Below are 16,808 nucleotides of genomic sequence, written 5' to 3'. Positions count from 1 at the left end.
GGCTTAGACTGTTCATGTGGTTTAGTCTGATTTTCACAAGGTCATACGTAAACTGACCATCCCTCTGATCTAGCTCGATCCATTTTACGATTCTGCAACCTATGATCAAGTTGCATTGTCAGGTCTATGTAGTCCACACACCTCTCAGGGGGATTCACCACCTGCGCCAACACATCCTTAAGTTCTCCGCGTAACCCTCGGTAAAAAAGTGTAGTCCTCTTCTCTTCTGGCCATTTGGTCTGGGCTATGAAATGATTGAAGGTTGCAATATAGGTTAATAGATCTTTATTCCCTTGTCTGAGTGACAACTCATTGTCCAGAGCTTGTCCTTGTGTATGGCAGGCAAACAATTTCTCCATCTCATGTTGGAAATTCCCAAAGTTCCGGAGTAAAGGGTCATCTTGATTTACCAAAGGTATATAGACCAGTCCACCGCACTACCTCCTAAATACGAGAGAACAAACGCCACTTTGGCTTGGTCATTAGGAAAGGCTCCTGGTCTGCAAAAGAAATGAAGACAACATTGGTTCATAAATACAGCAAACTTGTTTGGGTCACTGATGAAGCGGTTCAGGAGGAGCTAGAGGCACTGCTCCTGGAAGAACCACCTGAACCGGTATAGATTGTTGTGGTGTGAAAGAATGAGAAGATTGGTTCATTCCAGGCAGTGGAACCTGTCCTGCTTGTGCTTGTAGCATGTGTCTTGCCAATTTGTCAGTTCTTTCTCGAGTTACAATAAGATCCCTCCGTAATGCATTGGTTTCCTGTCTTGAAGCATGTACTTCAGCCCTTAATTCCCCTATCAAGAGGGCTAAGTGATCTGTTTCTGAAGTTTCCATAATGCCCAGGCAGAGAGTATTAGAGGCTTTGCATTCTTTTACGCTCACCTGGTCTCTGCGGAGGCGTTGGGGCACGGTTGCAGCCCTCCCTGGACTTGAATCACCTCCCTCCAGGCCTCTCCCTCAGTCGAAAAGCTGTGAGCGGTGGTACGTGGTGAGACTGCTCCTGTGAATTATGGAAGATAAGCTCTCCGTCCTGCCACTTCTGGCAGGGGCGCGTCGAATGGGATCTAGTTCCTTCACTGATCCCTGATAAGGATTAGTTCGGTCCAGCTGCGACTATGCTTCTCCTTAAGATTGGCAAGTCTTTCTTGAGCTCTTGTGATGCTGTTCATTCTGTTTAATGTCGTTATATGTTGCTCCTAATTATGCCCGCAATAATGTCTCTCTTCTGTTTTCTTCCCTTAGATGGAAACGCAGACTGGATGCTGCTGCGTCAAGACGTGGCCGGAGGGAAGATGGAGGCTACCGCAATGTTCGACAGCAGATAAGCAAAGGTTTAAGGTAAAGCGCGAGGTATGGCAAAGCGCAACCTTAAACTGACTGTTTTTTCAATGTCTAACCTTGTCTTGTGTTTTTCCTTGCAGGCGCTGCTGTCGACAATGGAGCGTGTCGTGCTGCGGTGCCAAGATGAAGATTTCGGCGTTCCGGAAAGTGTAAAGATGAATACTTGGCTCGCCGAAGAGATGTACCGGTAAGAACAGCTTCCCCCAGTTGGTAAGTATGCTGGCAAGAAGCAGGATGTCCAGGAAGCAGGATCTTCAAAGGTAAGTCTGACCTCAGGCAACGGTGAGCGTTACGCTGCATGCAAGTGCAGAATAACGCGGAGCACTGGCCTTAAAGATGAGCAGTTTATATAGCTGAGCTTCAAAAGCCACGCCCACCAGGTTCAGCCTGCCTGCCACACCCGAAGGCAATCCATTAGCAGCCACACCCAAGAATACACTTGGGGCTGCTTAATGAATAGAATGTTCAGGTTAATGCATATGGAGTGCTATGTCCATAATAAAGGCTTTTGGTGTCAAATGGATGTTCTTGTTTACCTTTGTTCATGTGTCTGGCGCCAAAGGCACCAGGACAGTGTCCACCCAGGTCTCCTGTGCATGCGACCCCTGCATGCTTGTGCCCCTGACTTCATGACTATGACACGTGTACAACCTAAGGCAAAGACCTGCCCCACTCAGAGCTCAGAATATGTACAACTGAGACCCAGCCCTAGATACAGGGGAGAGCCCGGGCATGCAGAAGCATTTGAGGAAGGTCTCTTTCAGTCAACCCCAATTTACTGGCCACAGCATGGCCCCAGGTTTCCACTCCATACAGGGATGCAGATTTCTCCTGTGCAACATACATACTGTGCCCAGATAATCATAGCATCGGACCGGTTCTAAAGCAGTGCCATTGATGTATAACTTGAGTTTGGTAAACTGTTTAAAGTCAGGCTGAAAGACTAGAGATCTAGTTTTTCCGGTATTCAGCTCAAACTGGAGCTCTTTGCATTTCTCCTCAAATGCTTCCAGGGTGGTCTCCAGGCCCCTTGCCGATGTTGACAGGAGAACAGCGTCATAGGGAAAGAGCAGCATTGGGATGGCTTTGGTTGGTCCAGGCATTTAGATCTAACATGCTTGTGACTTCATCTATGTAAATTAGGAACAGCAGAGGGGCGAGGACACAACTGTTCTTCTCCCTTCTGGTCACCGCAAAAGAGTCAGTCAACTCGCCACCCAAACCCCAACGCACAGAGACTCTATTATTTGAAAAAGTTATTCAATGATTTTCAAAAGGTTACCTTGGACCCCTCTTTTGGCCAATAAAGACCACAGTTGACCCAGTGAAACACTGTCAAAAGCAGTTTTGAGGTCAATGAACACTGTACAAAGATTCATATTTCTCAAAACGGTGTATTTCTGTATCATTAGATACAAACTAAAAACTTGATATATGGGGCTTGTAGATGGTCTTTTATGCCCTCCTGAACTACCCAATCTGTAGTTGTTTGTGAATTACTCTTGCAAACACCTTCCCCACATTCTCCAACAAGGATATTGGCCTGTAATTCCCGGGATGCTGTCTCCCTCCTTTTTCATAAACAGGAATGATAGAAGCATTTTGCCAAGAGGGAGGCACCTTGTTGATCCTGAGAATCACATTGAACAGCCCCCATAAAACCTGAGTCCGGACAGTCAATTCATACTTAATAATCTCTACAGGAATAAAATCCAGTCAAGGAGCTCAGCTCCCACCACTCGTTGAGATAAGATAGCATTCTCAACTTCCAATAGCTCAAATTGGACAGTGCCCAGGTTACTTTCATTGACTGAACTCCCATCCTCCACTTGCATTACCGAGTTCTGCAGAACATCCACATGCTCTATCAAGCAAAGTGATTCTTCCAAATACTCAGGGTGACATTAGCATGATATGATATGATATAATATGATATGGCATTTGTAACGCGCCGACACACAAGTGTTTCAAGGTGCGACGAGGCAAGGAAGGGGGAACAGAGGGAGGACAGAGACAATGATCTTACTAGGCCAAGTGACATTGAAATTGAGCAAGTGCAGGGGAGGTGGGATGGGAAAAGTGCTGGGGGTAAGGGGAGGGGGAAGTGATACACATGGGATCAAAACAATAACAAGAAGTGCGGCCAGCAGGTACAAGGGTAAGTGCAAACAGCAGGTGTCCAAAAGTGCAGGTAGGGGGACCGTAGCGTTACAGATACAGACCAAAGTGCAAGGGTTGCCGGGAGGCAGTGCAGGTGTGCAACTGGGCTGGCAGGGACCTTGGCCCAAAATAAGAGGGTAGCCAGGTGACCAGTGCAGTATCAGACAGGAAATCAGCAGGGGAGAGGAAGAGAGAAGGCAGAAGCAACAAGGAAGGTCTGAGGTGCTTCCAGAACTGGAGATGGTTCTCCTCATGTTTCAGAGAGGCGGGGAGGCAGTTCCAGAGGGAGGCCCCAGCCGAAGAAATAGATCTACCACCAACTCGTTGCTTGGAGAAGCGACTGACCCTGAGAGAGTTGGAGGTGGAGGAGTGAAGAGCTCAAGTAGGAAGGTATTTACAAAGGGAGAGCTGAGGGATTGAGGACACAGGAGCCAGAAGGCCTTTTGGACAATGCAGAGGGTCTTGAACTCAATCCTCGCAGCCACTGAGAGCCAATGCAGAGATTTCAGTGCTGAAGAGATACGATCCCTGGGCTTAAGGCCAAGAACAAGTCTCGCAGTCTGTTCTGGATGAGTTGTAGAGGGCAGAAAGTAGAAGCAGGCAGATTTAGAAAGAGGCTGTTGCAGTAGTCCAGCCTACAGAGAACCAGAGATCTAGAGACAGTGAGCTTCTGGGGGGAGGAGAGGCAAGGAAGAATACCTCTGAGGAGATGCAGTTGGTAGTTTGACTTCTTAGAGAGGTCAGAGATGGTAGGAGAAAAGGAGAGTGTGGAGTCGAAGGTTCTTAGCCTCACAGGTGGGAGCAGGAAGAGGGCCAAGGGAGGCTGGCCAGAGAGTGGCAGGAAAGGAGGGTGCAGGTGTGCTGATGAGGAGAATCTCTGTCTTACTGGCAATACGTCAGAGATCGTTGGCAGCACACCACTCTTGGATAGCAGACGGACAGTCAGAGATGAAAGGAGGAGAAAAGGTGGCAGGGGGAATCTGAAAACGAGCTGAGTGTCATCAGCATACCACTGAAAGTTGGAGCAAAGAGTGACAATGTGGTGGGAGAGATGGGCAAGGTATTGGTTGAACAGCCAGAGAGAGAGTTTAGACCCCCGGGGAACACCAGGTAGAGAGTGAGATAGAGGAAAGGAAGGACCGAAGTTGGACCTGTGGGGGTCGATCAGAGAAGAACGAGGTCAGCCAGGCCAGGACCTGATCAGTGATACCAAGGTTATCACTGAGACAAATGAACAGGATGGCATGATTGACCATGTCAAAGGCAGAAGAGAGATCGAGTAAGATGAGGACAGAGGGGAGATTAGAATCAAGGTTAGAGAGCAGGTCTACACAGGTGTTCAGGAGAGCAGTTCCCATGCTTCTGGCTGCTCTGACACCAGAATGATGGTAATGGAGACAACCAACAGATTTGTTGTGAAGATTAGGCTTGGAGATGGCCAGCTTTTCCCGGAATTTGCCCAGGAAAGGAAGGATGGAAATGGGGCGATAGTTTGCGGGCAGGAGGCGTCGGCTGAGGGTTTCTTGAGAAGAGGGAGCACAAGAGAGTGCTTCAAGGGCAAAGGTTAGGCTCCAGTCAGTGGTGAAGGAGTGGTTGCAGAAGTCAGCCAGGGCAGGAGCGAGGGTATCAATGTGGTCCTATATCTATTTGACCCAGAAGTACAAGAATGAAAAAGAAAATTAAGAAAACCAAAAAAGTAGCCTTGCAGAGACCTCCTTACTAGAGAGCAAAGATATTGAAAAATATCAGATGGAAATATAACAACTGGGTACAAACTAAAAAAATACAACTCAGCAAGATGGTCAAAGGATGATAACAGCAATGTATGAGAAGAATTCAGCTCAAATATGGACATTATTACATGCAGCAAATCATATTTCTCAACTGCCAATACACATAAATGGTGTCACAGAAAATCCGTGGATACACCATTATACTCAGTTATATGCACAACCATCTAGTATTGGCAACCGTCGCTTTTCCCAATCTGCTATCACACAACAACTAAAAATGACTGAGGATGATGTTCTTTACTACATACTGAAATCAAGTAATTTGCGGGCACCTGGCCCTAATGGGTTAAACAATAGGATGCTCAAGCAACACCCTGATGCATGGACAATGATCCTTTATAATATTTTTCACCATATTATTTCCACCAATAAAATTCCTGAATCATGGTGAAACTCTATAATCGTTCCCATTTTCAAGAAGGGTGATCGGTCGTGTCCATCCAACTACCGCCCGATCGCCCTTCTTGATGTTCCGGGTAAATAAATGCAAGATTTATTCTTAAGAGATTTCAACCTGCGGACCTTAGAGAAACAGCGACGTAATCGTTTTCAGACGGGATTCGTGGCAGGACTGGGTACAGTGATTCATTTACTTACCATCACCACCATCTTGGCACAACATTTTGACTCTAGGCAACCTCTATATATGGCCTTTGTCGATTTCCAGGCCGCTTTTGACTTGGTCCCAAGGAAGCTCCTTTTTGACAAATTACACCACACAGAGTGCCCCCCTCATATTGCCTCATTCATTGAGACATTACACGCAAACACTAGAGTTCAGGTGAGAGTATCACTGAAGGGTGATTTGACTTCTTTTATTGACACACATCGAGGCCTGTGGCAGGGAGGCATCCTTGCCTCAGCTCTCTTCAATGTATGTATTGCAGACATGGGTGATCACTTCGAAAACATCGATAGTGATGCTCCGAAACGAAGACACCAACAGATCCCAGCCTTATTTCCGTGGATGATCTTGTTCTAATGTCCAAAACTCCTCAAGGTCTACAACGACTGTTAGACGCATTGTCAATTTATGTACAACAAAATTCACTGACTATTAATATAAATAAAACAAAAGTCAACACTTACAATCCTAATGGACGTGACAAGCTATCTAGGAGGTGGCTTTTACAGAGCACGATTTTGGAAATTGTACAGCAATAAACATACTTGGTGTCACACTCAGTTATAGACAAGATGACAAGCCATATTTCATAAGTTAGGACAGAAAACGTACAACAGCCGTATCACAATCCTGCACTATTCAAGCGAAATATGGCAAGTTCTCGCTAAATCCTGTCCTAATATTCAATAGACAGAAGGTCACTCCAATATTGTTATATGGTGCAGAAACCAAGCCAGTTTTGATTGAAATAACGTTACAAAAATGTGAAAGCAAATACTGGCGGCGCCTACCAAAACTACCAAACTGTGTACCGATCGCGTGGATTCAATATAAAGTGGGATTGACTTCCGTGTATGTTAGATACTTGTGGCAGCTCATGGCATTATTCAGGAAATGTCTGATAACACCAAAGTCAAGCATGCTTATAAGTAGTTTATCTGAATATATGTTTACTACGAAACATCAATTCATGCGAAAATGGAATGACACAATAATACATACTTTGGCACAAGCAGATATAATGCTACAAACCTTGATAGAGAATCCAACTAGAGCAAAAACAAAATTGTTTCAATATGACTGGATCAGAACAAGAGATAAGTGCCAAAATTATGAAGATTTTAGAAATAATCCTTTTTCGAGCCAAGAAATATAATGGGCCTCATTACGAGTCACCCGGTATGGAAACAACGGTGGCGTTAAACCTGCCGCCACCGTTGGTTCCATACCGGGTGATATTGAGTCCTGCAGGCGGAGGTGTCATTCCTGCCAGGTCTGACCTGGCGGGTTTAACACTGCCCGCTTGCAGGCGAACGTGTGGAAACACCGGCACCATCACAAGATGGTGCCGGTGTTTCCATGGTCCCCATTCCCCTTGAGTCCTATGGGACTCAAGGGGAATGGGGATTTACCGAATTCTGCCTCCGGAATTCCCGGGTCACCGGGGTTGTAATGCCCCGGTAATTCCAGGAATCACAGAGGCGGAATGGTAAAACGAGTCCGGCGGTAACCGAGCCGGAAAAACCGGCAGGTTACCGCCGGACTCGTAAGGAGGCCCAATGTCTTTCAATTATATCTAATTAAATCACCCTCAGTATTGCACAGACTTGACTTTCTGTGCATGAGATTTAATGTTTGGCCTACAAGCGATATCCAGAGTAGACATGGTGAAATCTCCAAATGTGATAATGTTTGTCGCTTTTGCTGGATTGCAGGGAACAAAGAAACTCTGCAACATTTATCAATAGATTGCCCTATGCTACAAGACAAGCGCATTATGAATTTTAAGAAGCGTCTTCAAGATTATCAGACAGTCACTCCTGAGCTGTTACGGACAATTGTTTTCTCTGGTAAAATGATAGCAATTAGAATTGCTGTTCTCAACTGCTTATATTCACTGAAATTGATGTGAAGAAACCGGACATGACATAAGTAAGAGTGATTAACTAATGAAGTTCTTTATGTTAACTGAGTTACAACTGAATGAATATAACAACTTTCATCACGTTTTCTTATTTTTCCTATTTTTGTTTTTAATGCTACTTCAAACTGTTTAAAAGAAATTTTATACAATTGTATTTTTTAAATAATTTTGTAAACATTTGTATAATTCTAAAGTTGATTAAATCAGCTGAATCAATTAATAAAAATAAAATATAAAAAACAATGTGGTCCTTGATGGTTTTGGAAGACCATGGAAGAACCTGTTATGACAAAACTTTCATAGATCGGACTTGTCTAGAAACATTGTCAAGGGAGACCAGAGGAAAGGCAGAGAAAGAGGGAGCAGAGGTGACCACCGGGGGGCCAGAGGTAGAGGAGAGAATAGAGCGAGGAGACCATGGGACCAGATCCCACTTACATCTCCGTCCATGGTATCATCTCCTACTTACATCTCCATCCATAGGAAAAGCTCCCACTTACATCTCCATCCATGGAGCCAGCTCCCACTTACATCTTCATCCATGGGACCAACTCCCACTAACGTCTATATCCATGGTGCCAGCTCCCATTTACAGCTCCATCCATGGGGCCAGCTCCCACATCCATTTCCATCCATGGAGCCAGCTCCCACTTACATCACCTTCCATGGGACCAGCTTCCACTTACATCTTAATCCATGGACTCAGCTCCCGATAGCATCTCCATCCATGGAGCCAGCTCCCACTTACATCTCCATCAATGGGAGGAGCGCCCACTTACATTGCCATCTATGGGAGCAGCTCCCACTTACATCTCAATCCATGGGACTAGCTCCCACTCACATCTCCATCCATGGGACCAGCTCCCACTTACATCTCCATCCATCGGAGAAGCTACCACTTACATCTCCATCCATGGGACCAACTCCCACTTACATCGCCAACCATGGGACCAGCTCCTACTTACATCTCAATCCATAGGACCAACTCCCACTTACAATCCCATCCATGGAACCAGCTCCCACTTACATCTTCATCCATGGAGCCAGTTCCCACGTACATCTCCATCCATGGAACCAGCTCCCACTTACATCGTCATCCATGTGACCAGTTCCCACTTACATCTCCACCCATGGAACCAGCTCCCACGTGCATCTGCATCAATGGTACCACTGCCAACTTACATCTCCATCCATGGAGCCAGCTGCCAATTACATCTCCATCACAAGCTCCCACTTACATATCCATATTTCTCACAACTGCTGACCACTCCAAAATCCCGATTCTCACCCCCTGATCTCGGTGCTGCCTTTCACAATGTCAGCTGTCCCTCCCTCCTACACACACACCCTCTCTTACATGGTCATCCACTCCACTGTCCTTCAGTGGATCTCTTCCTACCTGATGGACTGGTCCTTTAACACCATCCCTCTCTTAGTGGATGTAACACATGAACCTGTTATTTGATAACTTCTCTTCACACTTCACATCTCCTCCATCTACAAGTCAATCTCTTCTTTTGACGTCTCCTACCAGGTCCTCTATTCACCAACAACACCCAAACCTTCTTCCCTTTCCAATCCTTCACCTCTAGAGCAATCCATCCATATATGTGACTGTCTCACTGCCACCTGTTGCTGGATAGTACTCCTGTACTAAATGCTCAACTGCTATAAAACCAAAAGGTGTCTCACAACGTGCACCACCCTCCCCCATATCCTTCCTCCTTCCTCTGTTCACACCAACCCCCAAGGCTCGCAACATTGGGATTGAGAATGAGCCAAAGCTTCAATATTGCATTACGTCTACAATCAGGGCCGCCAGGATCAACACACTCAACAGATGCAAAATCCACCCCACCTCTCCTAGCACTCTAATAAAACCTTAATTCCTACTCGCTCTTCTTCTCATGCCATTTGATGAATGATCTGGCCTTCCACTAGGCCTTCCTCGCTACTACATTGCCTCTCAACAGGATACTCAACATTCTGACTTGTGCCATTGCAATCCCCCATGTTTCTCTCCTCCCGCGGCCCACCGCCTTCATGTCAAAGAATCTGCTACCCACCGCTATCATGCAGGATGACTCTGCCACATACCGCCTTCATGCCGGATGGCTCTGCCACATACTGCCTTCATGCAGGATGGCTCAGCTACCCACCACCTTCATGCAGGATGGCTCTGCTACCCGCTGCCTTTATGCAGGATGGATCCACCACATACTGCCTTCATGCAGGATATATTTTATTTATATTGCGCTCATACACAAGTGTTTCAGAGCGCTACCAAGCAAAAGGAGGGGAACAAGGGAGAATAAAAACAACAATCTTACTAGGCTCAGTACATTAATAATGTGCAAGGGAAAATAGGGGGAAAATGGGAGGGAGAGGGAGAAGTGGAAAGTGCGGCACAAAGGAGAGAACAGAATAAATAATATGTGCAATAAATAAAAGCAATACAAAAATAAATAAGTAAATACAGGCAGAGGCAAGAGCGTGATTTGTCAGATAGGGTATATCTGAAAAGTGCAGAAGAAAAATGGGGGACAGTATGGGTACAGATACAGATCCCAGTGCAAGGGGTGGCTCGGAGGCAGTGCAGGAGGGTGCGCACGTACCTGGGCCCGAGGGATAGTGGGTGGCCAGGAGCATAGCGTCAAGAGAGAAAGCAGATCGACAGGGGAGAAGAGGGGCAAATGTAGAAGCAAAAAGGAAGGTCTTGAGGTGTTTACGGAACCAGAGATGGTTCTCCTTAAATTTCAAAGTGGCCGGGAGGCTGTTCCAAAGGGAGGCCCAAGCCGAAGACAGAGATCTACCCCCAGCTCATTTCTTTGAAAAACGACTGACCCTGAGGGAGTTAGAAGTAGTGGAGCGAAGGGCTCGAGAGGGGAGATATTTACGGAGGAATAGTTGACAGTATTCTGGACCCATGCCCCAGAAAGCCTTGTGGACAATGCAGAGGGTTTTAAATGTAATCCTTGTATCCATTGGGAGCCAATGAAGGAATTTCTGAGCTGGAGAGACACGATCCCAGGGCTTGAGACCAAGGACAAGTCTTACCATCCTGTTCTGGATTAGTTGTAAAGGGCTGAGCGTGGAGGCAGGTAGATTGAGAAATAGGCCATTACAGTAGTCCAACCTGGAGAGAACCAGAGCTTGGGAGACAGTGAGCTTCTGTGGGAAGGAGAGGAAAAGTAGAGTACCTCTAAGGAGGTGCAGTAGGAAGTTAGACTATTTAGAGATGTGAGAGATGTGTGCAGAGAAGGAAAGTGTGGAGTCAAAGATGACCCCGAGATTATTAGCTTCGCTGGAAGGGGTAGGAGGAGGGCCAAGGGAGGCCGGCCAGAGAGTGAGGGGAAAGGATTGTGCAGGTGTACCAATGAGGAGGATCTCAGTCTTATTGGCATTTAGACAAAGGTCGTTGGCGGCACACCAATTTTGAATGGCGATTAGGCAATCAGAGATGAGGGAAGGAGAGGAGGTGTCTGAGGGAAGCCTGAAGATGAGTTGGGTGTCATCAGCATAGCACTGGAATTTTGAGCAGAAAATGGAAATGCAGTAAGCGAGAGAAGCTAGGTATTGGTTGAAAAGCCAGGGCGAGAGGTTAGACCCTGGGGAACACCGTAGGTGGAGAGGGAGATAGAGGAAAGAAAGGACCCAAGTTGTACCTGGGAGGGTCGATCAGAAAGGAAAGAGGTCAGCCAGGCCAAAACCTGATCAGTGATACCAAGGTTGTCACGGCGAAGATTGAACAGGATGGTATGGTGGACCGCGTCGAAAGTAGAGGAGAGATCAAGAAGGATGAGGACAGAGGGAATGATAGAGTCAAGGTTGGAGAGCAGGTCCTTGCGGATGTTCAGGAGAGCAGTATCCGTGCTTCTGGATACTCTGAAACCATATTGGTGGTCATTGAGAGAACCAACAGAGTTGGAATGAAGATTAAGCTGTGAAATGGCTAGCTTTTCCAGGAGCTTCCGCAAAAAGGGAGTAAAGGAAATTGGGCGATAATTAGCTGGACAGGAGGGATCTGATGTAGGTATCTTGAGAAGAGGATGCACAAGGGATTGCTTGAGAGGGGAGGGGAAAGATCCAGAGGCAAAGGAGTGGTTACAGAAATCGGCAAGGGCCGGAGCAAGGCTATCAATGTGGTCCTTAATAGTTTTAGAAGAACAGGGATGAACCTGTTTTGATGAGGCTTTCATAGATCGGACTTGTCTAGCAACCTCTTTCGGGGTGAAAAAAGGAAAGGAGGAGAAAGAAGGGGGGTGTCAGAAGGAGGGACAGCTGGATGGGAAGGAGAAGTGGGAGGACAAGATGTCCTGAGTTTTGGAATTGAAGTGAGAAGCAAGGGAGTTGCAGAAAGCCTGGGAGGAAAGAGGAGCAGTGGATACTGCAGCAGGGTTGGCCAGCTCCTTGCAGATTTTAAAGAGTTCAGCCGAGTTGTTGGATGCCACAGAGATGCAGGCTTGAATGTGGCCTCTCTTCTTAGAGCAGGCAGCAAGACTGTATTGCCTTTGGAGCAGGCGGCAGGCCAGTTTGTCAGAGGATCAGCAGGAAGCCCTCTATTTCCTCTCAGCCGCCCTACACTTACGTATAAGTATAGCTAGGTCAGAGTCATACCAGGAATTACACTTGCCTTTGGACTTCAAACAGATCTCATGACAGGGGCAAGAATATCAAGAGTAGCAGAATAACACAGGGAAAGAGCTGTGTCAGGGTGTGAGTCGGCCTGAGGTGGGGGAGGGGGGAGAAGGTGGCAGTGAAGTCCTCGAGTGAAACTTGCTTCATGAGCCGGATGTCCAAGAAGGTGGGTGGCAGAAGATGGAAAGATGAGAGGAGAGGAGGCAGTGATCACTCCAGGACAGAGGAGTGGAGAGGGGAGTGGAGAGGGGGAGACCATAGGATATCAAGACATCCAAAGTGTGACCGGCAGAATGAGTGGGGCCACAGGGGCGGATAGAGAGGGAGAGTGAATCGCAGAGGTCATGAAAGAGCACAGATGAGTAACAGGGAAAATTGAGATAGATGTTGAGGTCACCAAGGAGTGTGAGTTGAGTGGTTGAGACCAGGAGGGAGGAGGAGAGGTCTGCCACCTCAGAGTGATAAGAGGTAATTTGACCAGGTGGGCGGTAGACGGTAGCAACAGTGAGAGAGTGGCTAGGAGGGAAAGCCTGCAGACAAGGCATTCGAAAGAGGAGTAAGTCTGAGTGGGGATGGTAGAGGCAGGAATCCACTCAGGGAAGATCAGGACTACACCACCTCCAAGCCGGTTGAGTCTGGGAGCTCAGCTACCCACCACCTTCATGCAGGATGCCTCTGATACCCACCACCTTCACGCAGGACAGCTCTGCTAACCACTGCCGTTATGCATGATGGCTCTGCTACCCACCGCCTTTATGCAGGATGGCTCCACCAGATACTGCCTTTATGCAGGAATGCTCAGCTACCGACCACTTTATGCAAGATGGCACCACTACTCAACGTCTTCATGCAGGATGCCTCTGCTACCCACCGCCTTTACGCAGGATGACTCCGCTGCCCACCACTTTCATGCAGGATGTCTCTGCTACCCACCACATTCATGCAGGATGGCTCTGCTACCCATCGCCTTCATGCAGGATGGCTGCGCCACGTACCGTCTTCATGCAGGAGGGCTCAACTACCCACCACCTCCATGCAGGATGGCTCTGCTACTCAACGTCTTCATGCAGGTTGGCTCCGCTACCCACTGCCTTCATGCAGATGGCTCCGCTAGCCACCGCCTTCATGCAGATGGCTCCGCTAGCCACCACCTCCATGCAGGATGGCTCTGCCACCCAAAGCCTTCATGCAGGAGAGATCCCTCTCACTCTGTAGGAGATATTTGTGCTGTTAGGTACATTTCTGATTGATCCACCTCAGCGGCTGCTGACAGGATGACAGCCAGAACACAAGATCTGTCTTGGAAGAGTGGAGTTGATTTTTTACAGTTAATGGTAATATGAGAACAGCAGTACCCCCATAGGAGGGGAGCGGCCTAGTATTTGGAGACAAACTTAGTCATTGTGTTTGTCCTGCTGTAAAGCAGGCATCACAATGTGGGTGCACTGTCCATTTGCCGGATTTGAAGGGGACGCGGATAGGCTCCGCCTGCAGGGGACGTGATGGGGTTCTAACAGACCATTGAAGTCGACAAAGCACCAGGCTGCAGGCTCTACAAATGTGCTTGCATGTTCCATTCTTTGTTAATTATTAGTGTCTTTGCTACTGTAATAAATGTGCTGGTTTCACAGCACTGGCAACTAGTGACCCTCCTGCAAAATTAAGCATTGCCTTGGAGCTCACAGAAGAAGCAGATCATTGGTTTCAATCGGATCACATCCCATTCCTGGAAGTAAGGACATCTTGAAAAACAAAATGGTGTATATTTTTTGCAAAAGGTGGTATTAAAAATAATGAAATTATTTAATTGTGCTTCAATTTTTACATTTAAAAAGAAGCAGTTTAAAATATTAATGTATTATTCTCACCATAATACACATGTTACAATTATGAAGTAAAGCACATGATTAAAACCTAGAAAAACCCTATTCATTATTTTCTGATATTAGATGCATGAAATATATTCTGATGATTGTTCTTAATTATAATGATAGCCATGTGATGTATTTGATCAATTTACATTTGATTTATCTTTAAAATGAATCGTAATGATACATTATTGCAATGAATTATGTATATATTATGTCCATTTTCTTTTTGTAATATGTATAAGGTTTGATGCAAACCAAAACACAGTAAAAAAAAAAAGATTCTGATATGAGATTGTCACTAAGAAGCACAGTCCTTTACACTCCAATTGCACTATAAATAGCCATTGTAGAACAGGTAATGGGATAAATAGCACAAATGAGGGCTCTTTACTGCTTCACATAAAATTAAAGAGCTTTTTGGAGAACACATGAATGACTACGGAGATGCATCTTTGACAAATAGCTTTGAGATAGAAGGGTTGTATGATTGAATAGCCAAGTACATAAGGTACATACTATGGTGTTCATTTAATTCTTCACAATGCTAACCCATCTATTTAGGGTGCCATATGCTCTCATTTAGACAGCCTCAGAGTTTGGCTTTGATGATAACAGGCTGTGGCATCTGCTACTCTGTTGGGGTAGCCATCCTTCTTCTTCTCCCATATAAGAGGGCCTCGTCATTTTTGAGAGACCCACAACATTTTAGAAGAGGATAGGCCGGGTCTCAGGCTATTAATGTCTATGCATTTGGGGATCTGTGCATGCACAGAAATCCTCAGAGAATAACACACTTAAGATGATAGAGAATACACAAATAGTGAGTGTGTTACAATGCTGCTGGACAAGTGAGGCTCAGATTTGGGTCTGCTGGGAATGTTAAACCTCCTTTTGTTCACCCATGAGTGAGTACAAGGTACAAGAGGGTTCTTGGAGCGACAACTGTCAGGGTTACAGCCTGTAGAGAAAAGTGGCATGTGCCCATCTCCTAGATGATGCCCCGCAGAATGACAGCGGGAGTGGTTGCCAGAGAGTGCATTTAATAGCATTATTAAAGCCAATAGCTGGAGACTCTCCTGCGTTGCAGGAGACTTGTAGGTTTTCTACAGTACCATCCGCCCTCTCTATTAATCCCCAACGTTACCTTCCTTTACAGGTGATAATAATGTTATGGTATTGTTTATTTATATAGCGCCTATAGACAGGCAAGTGTTTCAAGGCGCTCAAGAGGGTGGGAGCATGGGGAAAAAACAAACAGTCGCTCAGAGCCCTTGACATTCTGAGACGATAATAGTCTGCACAGGCAGAGTAAGTGAGTAAAAAATACATTTAACTGTTTGGGAGACAGCAAATAGGCCTTTCAGTGATTCTGCAGTTTTAACAGTGCAATTAAGGGGTGAAGAAAGGGGAGAATAGACATAAGATCTTCAGGTGTGGTGTATAACGATCGAGCAAGTGCAAGAAAGTAGAAATAATGTACATGGTGTACTGGCAATTTATAATGTCCCTTTCCCAGGTTTTCCACTTTTATTTTCCTCCTCTGCCACCTCCATCATTTCCCGCTCACTATTCACTACCATTGTCACCAACCTTCTAACTTATGCACAGAGTTTCTGACAGGAGCACTCAGCTTTCCCTTCAAGAAATATAATTATGCGTGCTGCACAACTGGAAAAAGCCCCCATGCCCTAAAGGGCCCCTTTAGCCAGTCCTGTTTGTTTAGACAACAGCACCATTGCATGCTGGGAATTCTAACACTTAAAGGCCCATATTTAGTGCGACAAATGAAACTACTACAACTCCCAGGATCCAAAGTATTGTTGGCTAAAAGGCTGAAGATGAGCCCCTTGACATGGGTCCAGTTGGCAGCAAGGACTCCTGTCCCCAAAGAAACAGCCCCGGAGGCACCTCACCTCCTCTGGCTCTTTCCCAGCCATTGCTCTCCAGTGATCTTAGGTGGATTTCTCCCCAGTGTTCTTCGGTGGACTTCTCCGTAGAGATCCTGAATGGATTACTCTGCAGTGACCTCTTGCAGGATTCAGAGCAAACCCACTAAGGAAGCGAGGAACGTCCTGGGAATATGATTGATGGGGAGGGTCCCAGGACTTTACTGAGGCTGCGCAAAACAGGAGACACTAATCACCAAGGACAAAAGACACTAATCACAAGAGTACGAGACACTAGTCTTCTGAGCATGCACAGAGACTGTCACCATTGGAGCTCCATCATGCCCATGTTAATGGCGCCTAGAGCACCCCACGCCCCTGTGGCCCCACAGGAACCACTCTGAGAAAGAGTGAGAGTAATCTCATTGGCTAGATGTTGGTTAAATGCCGCTTTTACAGGTCGGCTATTGGTCAGCTCCTTCTGGGCGTTCCGTCTCTCATTAAATGTTTTGTTTAATGCACTGGAACATCAAGGACAGACTTGGAATCAATCCTTCCTTCCTTC

The 16,808-nt window shown here is 46.4% G+C and overlaps 1 protein-coding gene across 1 annotated transcript in view; it reads right to left on the bottom strand.

Moving 5' to 3' along the window:
• Positions 1-16,444, bottom strand: part of LOC138528695 (zinc finger protein 271-like) — a 51,359-nt gene extending 34,915 nt beyond the window's left edge. The window contains exon 1 of the mRNA XM_069640554.1: positions 16,271-16,444. Coding sequence (XP_069496655.1) covers positions 16,271-16,294 — 24 coding nt within the window. The 5' untranslated portion in view covers positions 16,295-16,444. The remainder of the gene's footprint in view (positions 1-16,270) is intronic.
• Positions 16,445-16,808: the final 364 nt, after the last annotated feature.

This window comes from Ambystoma mexicanum, chromosome 7q, assembly GCF_040938575.1.
Source record: "Ambystoma mexicanum isolate Mex_15411 chromosome 7q, UKY_AmexF1_1, whole genome shotgun sequence".
Taxonomy (NCBI): domain Eukaryota; kingdom Metazoa; phylum Chordata; class Amphibia; order Caudata; family Ambystomatidae; genus Ambystoma; species Ambystoma mexicanum.
This window is presented reverse-complemented; position numbering and strand designations above follow the sequence as displayed.